This window comes from Artemia franciscana, chromosome 19 (assembly GCF_032884065.1).
Source record: "Artemia franciscana chromosome 19, ASM3288406v1, whole genome shotgun sequence".
Taxonomy (NCBI): Eukaryota; Metazoa; Arthropoda; class Branchiopoda; order Anostraca; family Artemiidae; genus Artemia; species Artemia franciscana.
This window is the reverse complement of record NC_088881.1, coordinates 30,698,813-30,711,436: the sequence shown is the minus strand read 5'-3', so window position 1 is coordinate 30,711,436 and position 12,624 is coordinate 30,698,813. Positions and strand designations below refer to the sequence as shown.

Below are 12,624 nucleotides of genomic sequence, written 5' to 3'. Positions count from 1 at the left end.
GACAGGGAATGGTCGATTAGCAATCACCATCAACAAAGCTCAAGGGCAATCATTAGAATCATGAGGTATAGATCTGAATACAGATTGTTTTCCCATGGACCATTATATGTTGCATGTTCAAGAGTCGGTAAACCTGACAATCTATTTATATGCAAAGACAATGGGACAGCAAAGAATGTTGTATATTCGCAAGTTTTACGTAGTTAAAACCATATATATATATATATATATATATATATATATATATATATATATATATATATATATATATATATATATATTTATATATATATATATATCTATCTATATTCACAGGTGGGACATAGGGACACAACTACAATGGCGCGTAACTATTATGGCGCGTAACGACTTACGCGCGCGGGGGGGCTTGGGGGGGGCGCGAAGCGCCCCAACCAACTAGGTGTTGGGGTGGCGCGAAGCGCCACCCCAACAGCTAGTATTTATATATAATCCATCTTGGGATCAGACAACAGCTTTTACATGCTGGACAATCGCCGGTTCATAGACATGACATTACGGCCCGTGTCTTCCGGCAAAAGTTGCTCTCCTTCATCTCGTACAGAGTTATGGGAGAAATACAAATCGCAAATGGCCGAGAATATACTCCACCGAATACGGCTAGAAAAGTCAGATATGACCTTGGACTTTACAACAGAAATTTATAACTGGACTTTAGTTATGATTGAAGATTTGTGCTTATCTATTGCAAACAAACTTCTCAAGCATTTGGGAATGCCTTCACTTAATCGTACTGCTTCTGTTTCTACATGTGTAGAATGGGATCGTGAACAAAGTTACAACACTATTGATCTATTGTCGTATGTTACAGACCGGGACACTGGGACACAAGGAATATAAATGACGGCCGGGACACTCAAAGAGAAATTACAGACCGGGACACAAATGACAAGTGGGACACAGGGAATATAAATGACGACCGGGACACTCAAAGAGAAATTACAGACCGAGACACCGGGACACAAATGACGACCGGGACACAGGGAATATAAATGACGACCGGGACACAGGGACACAACTACAACGGGGACGCCGGAAGGGCACATGGGGGATATATAAATGACGACGGGGACACAGGGAATATTCGATTAGCAATTACCATCAACAAAGCCCAAGGGCAATCATTAGAAAAATGCGGTATAGATCTGAATACGGATTGTTTTCCCATGGATAATTATATGTTGCATGTTCAAGAGTCGGTAAACCTGACAATCTATTTATATGCACAGACAGTGGGACAGCGAAGAATATTGTATATTCGCCAGTTTTACATCTATATTCACAGGTGGGACACCTGTCGCGCGTAACTAATATGGCGCGTAACGACTTACGCGCGGGGGGGGGGCTTGGTGAGGGGCACGAAGCGCCCCCACCAACTAGGTGTTGGTGTGGCGCAAAGCGGCACAAAAAAACAAAACAAAAAAAAACTACCTCCATGTGTGTTCTGTGCCATAAAAACCAATATAACTGAAATCTGAATATTAATTTGTGCCGATTTTAAAAGGTAAAGATAGATGGCAGTGTTTATTTTCTTCAGAAGTGAATTTATTTCGTGTCCTCATTGATCTTATCAGTCCGGTATGATGATAATTCCTCTGGTCATGATATCCAGCTATGTGGTTAGAGCTAATTAATGATGTCTAGTTAATATTTTTAACGAGTTGATTTTTGAAAATGCTCTTGATACTCACAATAATTTGAAGCATTTGTAATGGATTGGACTTTATATATAAGGCTGTGCTACGGCTCATTCGGTTAGCCTAACTTAGCCTACAATACTTAGGTTGTAGAATTCAGCATTGACAGTTGCCAACTAAGCTCCGCATTATGGCTTGCTGCTCCTCTATCTGAGCTATCTTTTAACCCCTTGATGCCTTTTAAGTATGTTCTTTATGATGTTGAGTCTGATTGAAGTCATTAACTCCGCTCTGGCTTGCACTCTGTAGGTTTTAACCTGTTACTTTTTATTTCAGGGGTATTACTTCAGGGGTTCAAAATCCCATTTGTCTCTAATCAACCGGGTGCATAACGCATTTTCTAGTTACACGTGCCTTAGCTGTGCGTATATCATGTATCATCCAGTTCAGCTTAATTTTTATGGCACTTGGTATTAACCAAGTGACATATAGCAATCGCAAATTCTGTCGGTCTGTCTGTCGGTCCCGGTTTTGCTACTTTAGGCACTTCCAGGTAAGCTAGGACGATGAAATTTGGCAAGCGTATCAGGGACCGGACCAGATTAAATTATAAATAGTCGTTTTCCCGATTTGACCATCTGGGGGGGGGGCCGGTTAATTCAGAAAAAATAGAAAAATGAAGTATTTTTAACTTATGAGCGGGTTATGGGATCTTAATGAAATTTGATGTTTGGAATGATATTGTGTCTCAGAGCTCTTATTTTAAATCCCGACCGGATCTGATGACATTGGGGGGAGTTTGAGGGGGAAAATCTAAAATCTTGGAAAACACTTGGAGGGATTGGGATGAAACTTGATGGGAAAAATAAGCACAAGTCCCAGATACATGATTGACATAATTGGAACGGATCCGCTCTCTTTGGGGTAGTTGGGGGGGGGGGGGGTAATTCTGAAAAATTAGAAAAAATGAGGTATTTTTAACTTACGAACGGGTGATCGGGTCTCAATGAAATTTGATATTTAGAAGAATATCATGTCTCAAAGCTCTTATTTTAAATCCTGACCGGATCTGGTGACATTGGGGGAAGTTTGGGGTGGGGGAACCTAAAATCATGGAAAACGTTTAGATTGGAGGGATCGGGATGAAACTTGGTGGGAAAAATAAGCAGAAGTCTTACATACGTGATTTACATAATTGGAACGGATCCGCCCTATTGGGGGGGGGGGGTTAATTCTGAAAAATAAGAAAAAACTACGTATTTTTAACTTACGAAGGAGTGATGGGATCTTCATGAAACTTCATGTTTAGAAGGTTCTCGTAACTCAGATCTCTTATTTTAAATCTCAACCGGATCAAGCGTAATTTGGGAGGAGTAGGGGGGGGGGACCGGAAATCTTAGAAAATACTTAAAGCGGTGAGATCAGAATGAAACTGGATTAACTTACGAAAGGGTGACCAGATCTTAATGAAATTTGATGTTTAGAAGGATCTTGTGCTTTAAAGTTCTAATTTTAAATTCCGACCAGATCTTTTGACATTGGGGGGAGTTGGAGGGGGAAATCTTGGAAAAACACTTGGAGTGGAGGAATCGGGATGAAGCTTGGTGGATAGAATAAACAAATGTCCTTGATACGTTATTGACAGAATCGTACTAGATTCGCTCTCTTTGGAGGAGTTGAGGGGAGGGATTCAGTGATTTGGCGAGTTTGGTGCTTCTGGGCGTGCTAGGACGATGAAAATTGGTAGGCATGTCAGGGAGTTGCACAATTTGACTTGATAAAGTCGTTTTCCCAGATTCGACCATCTTGGGAGCTGAAGGGAGAGGAAAAATTAGAAAAAATTAGGTATTTATAACTTACGAGTGGGTGATCGGATCTTAATGAATTTTGATATTTAGAAGGACATCGTGACTCAGAGCTCTTATTTTAAATCCTGACCGGCATTAAGCCTCTTATTTTCCTTTTAAAATCAATCTATTGATTGATAGTATTTTGTTAGAGCTCATACCATATGATCTCTTGGCTCTTAGCTCTTCTCGCCTCGTCACAAGTGCCATATGAGCTCTTAGCTCTTGTATTAGAATGGAACTGTAAATAAGTATAAAAGGTATTAAGAACATGCTATACACACAAGCTTACCTTTGTTGGGAATTTTCGTGCTTTAAATATATTTCATTCTTCTCTTAATCCTTTACTCGATTTTCTTTCATAATGTCCTCTCGTTCGTGTTCCCATTGTCCGTGTGTCGCTTTCTATTGGAATATCAGTTTTTACACTAGCCGTAGGTTCACCATACCGTCACCTTTCTCGGAAAATGAAAACTCCTGGCATTAATCCAATATTGTAATAGAAAAGTGGATATATTTTTTTATTGTTTTCTTTTTTTACTTGATTTTTTTGGTTCTAGTGGATGATGATAATGATGAAATCAAAAAAAATTCAGACGATGAAGTTTTTGAAGAAGAAGGAATTGACGTAGAATCATGGAGAGTACAGCGACATGAACGCGAGAAGTTTTTGGTAAGTCAAAAAGTAAAGTGTTGTAGCTAGAGTTATTAATCTATTTGACGGGCTTACCGCCAAAGGTGGTAAACCTAGTAGTATACCACAAGGCCTTATATAGGGGGGAGGTTACCGGGTTTAACTCTTTTCTTTTTCGAAACTTTTTCCGACTTATTAAAACGTAGCTCACGTTTTGGCTCGCCCACTTGTTCGGTGTCGCGTGTCTTCTAACCGCGTGTGTCTTTGCTCTTCATTATCATGTTTGACATGCCGCCGCTGTTCTTCCAACCGCGTGTGTCTTTGCTCTTCATTTTCAGTTTTGACGCGCCACCGCTGTTCTTCTAAACGCGTGTGTTTTTGCTCTTCGTTTTCATTTTTGACACGCCGCCGCTGTTCTTCTAACTGCGTCTTTATTTGATCTCATTTTCATTTTTAGTCACTCTCTTGCTCGGTGTCGCATGTCTTCTAACTGCATGTGTCTTTTCTCTTCACTTTCATTTTCGACACGCCGCCACTGTTCTTCTAACCGCGTGTGTCTTTGCTCTTCGTTTTCATTTTTAACACGCCGCAGCTGTTCTTCTAACCGCGTATGTTTCTTTGCTCTTCATTTTCATTTTCGATACGCCGCCTTGTTCTTCTCACTTATAAGGATAGTATGTATATATGTATATCTATCTATATATATATAAAAATAGGTTGTATGTCCGTCTGTTACACTATCTTCACCGTTACACGTTATTACCGTTATAAAAGAAAAGAACTAAAAAAAGGTAAAAAACTAAAAAAAAAAAAACAAAACAAAAAAACAAAAGTGACAAAACTGAAAAAGCTAAAAAAGAAAAAAGTGTAAAGAAGAAAAAACTAAAAAAGAAAAAATAACTGAAAAGAAAAAAAAAGAAAAAACTAAAAAGAAAAGACCTAAAAAATAAGAAACTAAAAAAAGAAAAAAGAAAAAACTAAAAAAGAAAAAAAAGAAAAACCGAGAAAGGAGAAAAAAACTCAAAAATAAAGAAGAAAAAGAAAACTAAAAAAGAGGGAAAAATAAAAACTTAAAAAGGTAAAAACAAAGAGGATAAAAACTAAAAAAACTAAAAAAAAAGAGGAAACAACTAAAAAAGAATACAAATTAAAAAAAAAGAAGAAACTAAAAAATAAAATAGAAAAACTAAAATAAGAAAAAACCTGAAAAAAACACCAAAAATCTAAAAAAAAGTCGATATCTATATATATAAAAATAAGTTGTTTGTCGACTGACGTCATGTTTGTCCACTGACGTCATTATAAGGATTGAGCATTATGATGTCATGTATGTATTTTGTATGTTTGTATATTACGTCAAAGGCTTTGTATATGACGTCATTATAACTATATAAGAAGGCGCTTCAAACAGAAATTTTTAGTAAAGATTTTAAAATGACAGAAGAAACAGCCGAGGAAGCTGCTCAAATAGTTAATTCAAAGTGAAATTTTAGTATAAATCCTACAATGGCAGAAGAAACAGCCGAAGAAGCTGCTCAAAGAGTTAATGCCAAAAGGCTTGCGGCTAAAGAACGCAAAACCGCGCAGTTAGATGAAAATCAACTTGGACAGCGAGAGTCAAAACGTATCAAAACTGAAAATGATAGCGATGATGATTGGGTTTGGGATTTTGACTTGGATAAGGTCATCAATGCCTACCAGATTTTAGTTAAAAAAAACAAAGGTTCGGCGGTATGTATTTCATAGTGACGAAAGACAAGCCAAGGTAAAACAAACCAAACAACTTGAAAGTGATACCGATGATAAAAAAAAAACGACATTGAAAGGACTATCGTTTCCCAGTTGCAACATCTTTTCCACAAAAATAATTATTTAGTGCTTCTCTTCAAAACAGCAATCGAATTGATGCCTACTGATACGCAACTATCAACGAAGTGGCAATCGTTATGGTCGGTGATCAGTTCTTACCTCGAGATAATATTCTTTATAGGCGAAACAACCAGTTGACACGAATTGCTTAAACTCATCGATGCTACGATGCCCTACCATACCCTATCATTTTTTGGGATTGAGCCGGTGGCTATCACTTTAATATTAAATTGATAAATCCAGCCACTAACAAAGAAATGGATAAGAAATGCAGCGCAATGAAATATTATGCCTATAGATTAATGATTCGTCATTTATTACATTTACATATAATCCATCTTGGGATTAGATACAACAGCTTTTACATCCTGGACAATCGCCGGTTCATAGACATGACATTACGGCCCGTGTCTTCCGGCAAAAGTTGCTCTCCTTACACCGAATACGGCTAGAAAGGTCAGATATGACCTAGGACTTTACAACAGAAATAAAACTGCACTTTAGTTATGATTGAAGATTTGTGCTTATCTATTGCAAACAAACTTCTCAAGCATTTGGGAATGCCTTCACCTAATCGTACTGCTTCTATTTCTACATGTGTAGAATGGGATCGTGAACGAAGTTACAACACAATTGATCTATTGTCGTATGTTACAGACCGGGACACTGGGACACAAGGAATATAAATGACGGCCGGGACACTCAAAGAGAAATTACAGACCAAGACACCGGGACACAGGGAATATAAATGACGACCGGGACACAGGGACGCAACTGCAACGGGGACGCCGGAAGGGCACATGGGGGATATATAAATGACGACGGGGACACAGGGCATATTCGATTAGCAATTACCATCAACAAAGCCCAAGGGCAATCATTAGAAAAATGCGGTATAGATCTGAATACGGATTGTTCTTCCATGGATAATTATATGTTACATGTTCAAGAGTCGATAAAGCTGACAATCTGTTTATATGCACAGACAATGGGACAGCGAAGAATATCGTATATTCGCAAGTTTTACGTAGTTAAAACATATATATATATATATATATATATATATATATATATATATATATATATATATATATATATATATCTATATATATAAAAATAAGTTGTCTGTCTGTGTGTCTGTCTGTGGATCAGGTGACGTCATGTTTCTGTGTTGACTGACGTCACGAAATTAGTTGTCGTCATTTTTGCTTTGACGGTGACGTCATTCAAGATATTTAAGACATATGTTCACGTAGAAATCTATTAATGTTTAAGTTTACAATGACTGATGAACTTACCATGGCAAAAGCCGATGAAGATGCTCAAAGAGTCTATGCCAAAAAACTTGCTGCTGATAGAGAAAGTCAGAAAAGAAAGCGTGCCGAGGAACTACCAGAGCAACGCGAAAGCAGACTTGCTGCTAAAAGAGAAAGTGAAAAAAGAAGGCGTGCCGAGGAATCAAAAGAACAGCAAGGAAACAGGCTTGAGGCTGATAGAGAAAGAAAGAACAGAAAGCGTACCGAGGAATCAAAAGAACAGCAAGGAAACAGGCTTGAGGCTGATAGAGAAAGAAAGAACAGAAAGCGTGCCGAGGAACTACCAGAGCAACGCGGAAGCAGACTTGCTGCTAAAAGAGAAAGTGAAAAAAGAAGGCGTGCCGAGGAATTACAAGAACAGCAAGAAATCAGGCTTGCTGCTGATAGAGAAAGTAAGAAAAGAAAGCGTGCCGAGGAATCACAAGAACAGCAAGAAATCAGGCTTGCTGCTGATAGAGAAAGTAAGAAAAGAAAGCGTGCCGAGGAATCACAGCAACCTGAAAGTTATCGCCTGGCATTCAGGTACAACCCAGTCGATGATTATAGCTTGAGTAGATGTGTTCAAATCGGGACAATGTCTAAAATTTGTCCCTATTGCAAGGCCTTGAAATTCAATGGTGAAACAATGGGAATGTGTTGCGCCTCAGGAAAAGTTAAACTTCCTCTATTGGCTGCACCACCAGAGCCATTGAAGACTTTCCTTACTGGAACTACGTCAGAATCTAAGCGTTTTTTGTCACAAATCAGAAAATACAACTCATGTTTCCAAATGACGTCGTTTGGAGCCCAAATCGAAAATCCAGATCAATTTATGTATACTTTCAAAGTAAAAGGGCAAATTTATCATAGAGCAGGGTCCCTTCTACCATTCTCAGGCGAGAATCATAAATTTTTACAATTGTACTTCATCAGTGATAGAAATTCTGAATTGAATGCACGTTGCGAAATTTCTCCCAACGTTGAAAGGACAATCGTTTCCCAATTGCAACATCTTTTCCACGAAAATAATAATTTAGTGCGTCTGTTCAAAACAGCCATCGATTTGATGCCTACTGATACGCATAAAATTGTTATTTCCGCTGACAAAACGCCTCCTGGCCAACATGTGCGTAGATACAATGCTCCAACTATCGACGAAGTGGCAATCGTTATGGTCGGTGATCAGTTTTTACCTCGAGATATTATTCTTCATAAGCGAAACGCTCAGTTGTTAAGAATTGCTGAAACTCATCGATGCTACGATGCCCTACAATATCCTATCATTTTTTGGGATGGAGCCGACGGCTATCACTTTAATATTAAATTGATGAATCCAGCCACTAACAAAGAAATGAATAAGAAATGCAGTGCAATGCATTATTATTCCTATAGACTAATGATTCGGCAGGATGAAGAAAATTATATTTTAAAATGCCGTGAATTGTTTCACCAATTCGTCGTTGATATGTATGCTAAAATTGAATCAGAACGTTTGCTATATATCCGCCTGAATCAGACCAAGCTCCGCTCTGAACAATACATTCATTTGCGAGATGCAGTTATAAATGACGGTAATACCACAAACGTTGGAAGATTAACAATTTTACCTTCGTCATATGCTGGCAGTCCCCGTCATATGCATGAATATGCTCAAGATGCTATTGCGTATGTTCGTCTCTATGGTCGTCCAGATTTATTTATTACATTTACATGTAATCAATCTTGGGACGAGATACTGCAGCTTTTACTTCAAGGACAATCGGCGGTTCATAGGCATGACATTACGGCCCGTGTCTTCCGGCAAAAGTTGAAATCACTGATAAACTACATTGTAAAATTTGAAGTGTTTGGGTCAGTGCGATGCTGGATGTACTCAGTGGAATGGCAAAAACGAGGTTTGCCACACGCACATATACTAATCTGGCTACATAAAAAAATTACTTCGAACGAAATTGATGATGTGATTTCCGCTGAAATACCTGATAAAAATGTCGATAAGGGGTTACATGATATTATTGTAAAAAATATGATACATGGACCTTGCGGTGCACTGAACGAAAATTCACCATGCATGGCCAAAGGAAGGTGCACAAAGCAATATCCTCGACTTTTAGTATCAAACAAAATTACTGGCAATGATGGTTACCCAAAATATACAAGAAGATCAACTGAAGATGGCGGTAAAACAGCAATAATAAAGAAGCGTAACCATCGAAGTAGATAACCAGTTGGTTGTTCCATATTCCCCATTATTATCAAAAACATTTAATGCACACATAAACGTTGAATACTGTAACTCCGTAAAGGCAATCAAATACATATGTAAATACGTCAACAAAGGCAGTGACATGGCAGTTTTTGGCTTGCAGCCCGAAATCAAAGATTTCGATGAAATCGTACAATATCAGGCTGGAAGATACATAAGCAGTAATGAAGCTGTTTGGCGAATTCTTTCATTTCCGATACATGAACGTAGTCCAGCTGTTGTTCACTTAGCGGTACATTTACAGAATGGTCAACGTGTTTATTTCACGGAAACCAACGTGCAACAAAGAGTCCTGAATCCACCGGATACAACATTAACAGCTTTTTTTTCGCTTTGCAAAAATGATTCTTTTGCAAAAAAACTGCTGTATACTGAAGTGCCTTCGTATTACACGTGGAATACTAAAAATAAAGTATTTGAACGTCGAAAACAGGGTAAGTCAGTCGACGGCCAACCTACCATCTTCAAAGATACCACGATAGGAAGACTCTACACCGTTCACCCCAATCAACATGAATGGTTCTTTCTACGCCTGCTTTTGGTGAATGTACCCGGTCCGACATCCTTTGAGTATTTGAGGACTGTAAATGGTACTATACATGACACTTACCGTAGTGCATGCCAAGCTCTGAATTTATTGGAGAATGACCAACACTGGGATAACTGCATCAATGACGCGTGCGAAACGTCAACCCCAGGTCAAATTCGTGCATTGTTTGGCATCATTTTAACAACTTGCTCTCCATCAGCTCCTACATAGTTATGGGAAAAATATAAGTCAAAAATGTCAGAAATTTATAACTACACTTTAGTTGTTATAGAAGATTTGTGCGTACGTTTGGCAAACAAACCTCTTCAGGATTTGGGAATGCCTTCACCTAACCGTATCGCTGCTGTTTCGACATGTGTAGAATTGGATCGTGAACAAAGTTACAGTACGAGTGATCTATTGTCGTATGTACAAAATAACATTTCCAAGTTAACGTCGGAACAAAAAGACATTTATGATACGATAATGCATTGTGTCGATAACAACGTTGGAGAAATTTTCTTTTTGGATGCGCCAGGAGGTACTAGTAAAACGTTTGTGATAAAACTGATTCTGGCATCAATTCGATCAAAAAATGATATAGCGTTGGCAATTGCGTCGTCCGGAATAGCCGCAACATTGCTGCCTGGTGGAAGAACTGCTCATTCCGCTTTGAAATTGCCTCTGAACTTGCATTCTACAGAAACTCCCACGTGCAATATTTCCAAATCATCTGGGATGGGTAAAGTATTGCAGCAATGCAAACTTATTATTTGGGATGAGTGCACAATGGCACACAAAAAATCGCTCGAGGCTCTGGATCAATGCTTGAAAGATTTGCGAGGGAAGTCGAAACCCTTTGGCAGCACATTAATATTGCTTGCGGGAGATTTCAGGCAAACATTACCTATAATACCTAGATCAACTCCTGCAGACGAAATGAATGCTTGCCTAAAAAATTCTAATTTATGGGCACACGTAAAAACATTAAAATTAACTACAAATATGCGTGTCCGATTGCAAAACGATGACTCTGGTCAAACATTTTCAGGCGTGCGGCGTGCAAGTGGCAGTTCCCTTCTAGCCTTTGCCTGGTGCAAGGAAAACACTGCTTAAAGGAAAACACTAGTGGTATACTACTGGAAAACTACTAGTGGAATATTCATATGATGAATATTCCACTAGCGGTATTTTCATATGATGTCCTGCTGCAAGAATCACTTTGCCTGGTGTAAGAATCACTGCTTAAAAGGAAAAAAATAGTACTAGTGGTATTTTCATATGTTGTCTTGCTGCAAGAATCACTTTGCCTGGTGTAAGAATCACTGCTTAAAAGGAAAAAAAATAGTACTAGTGGTATTTTCATATGATGTCCTGCTGCAAGAATCACTTTGCCTGGTAAGAATCACTGCTTAAAAGAAAAAAAATAGTACTAGTGGTGTTTTCATATGCTACGTTAACACTTGAACCTTTGGTGCTGAAATTACTACTGTTAACGTCTTTTCAACATGGTCATTATATTGCAAAAGTGAAAATTTGCTCCCTCCCTCCCCTTCCACTCATATCTTAGATCTACAAAAACAGCAAAATGTTGAGACATCATGGTGACTTTTTCTGGAACAAACGATGTGACCTTTTCTGGGAAGAAGAATGTGTTTTTTTTTATTCATAGCCCCCCCCCCCCCTGAAAGAAAGTTTGCAGGTTTTTTGATAATTGTTACTAGAATTCTCAATGTTTTTTAAATAAAATTTAATTTGCCTTCTGAAGCGAGGGTCATTTACAAGGTTCGGAGGCCCATGTATATATAAATATATATATATATATATATATATATATATATATATATATATATATATATATATATATATATATATATATATATACTAGCTGTTGGGGTGGCGCTTCGCGCCACCCCAACACCTAGTTGGTGGGGGCGCTTCGCGCCCCCCCCAAGCCCCCCCGCGCGCGTAAGTCGTTACGCGCCATAATAGTTACGCGCCATTGTAGTTGTGTCCCTATGTCCCACCTGTGAATATAGATAGATATATATATATATATATATATATATATATATATATATATATATATATATGGTTTTAACTACGTAAAACTTGCGAATATACAACATTCTTTGCTGTCCCATTGTCTTTGCATATAAATAGATTGTCAGGTTTACCGACTCTTGAACATGCAACATATAATGGTCCATGGGAAAACAATCTGTATTCAGATCTATACCTCATGATTCTAATGATTGCCCTTGAGCTTTGTTGATGGTGATTGCTAATCGACCATTCCCTGTCCCGGTGTCCCGGTCGTCATTTACATCCCCCTGTTTCCCCCGGTGTCCCCGTTGTAGTTGTGTCCCTGTGTCCCGGTCGTCATTTATATTCCCTGTGTCCCGGTCGTCATTTGTATCCCGGTGTCCCGGTCTGTATATACATTCGTTTTTTAGTTTTGTTTTTCTCCTTTATTTTTTTCCTTTTTTTTTCTTTTTTAGCTTATTT

General features: G+C 38.4%; 1 protein-coding gene across 5 annotated transcripts in view; it reads left to right on the top strand.

Moving 5' to 3' along the window:
• Positions 1-12,624, top strand: part of LOC136039547 (claspin-like) — an 88,136-nt gene that overhangs the window by 61,458 nt on the left and 14,054 nt on the right. For all 5 annotated transcript variants that reach the window (XM_065723376.1, XM_065723373.1, XM_065723375.1 and 2 more), the window contains exon 14: positions 4,084-4,196. In XM_065723376.1, coding sequence (XP_065579448.1) covers positions 4,084-4,196 — 113 coding nt within the window. The remainder of the gene's footprint in view (positions 1-4,083; positions 4,197-12,624) is intronic.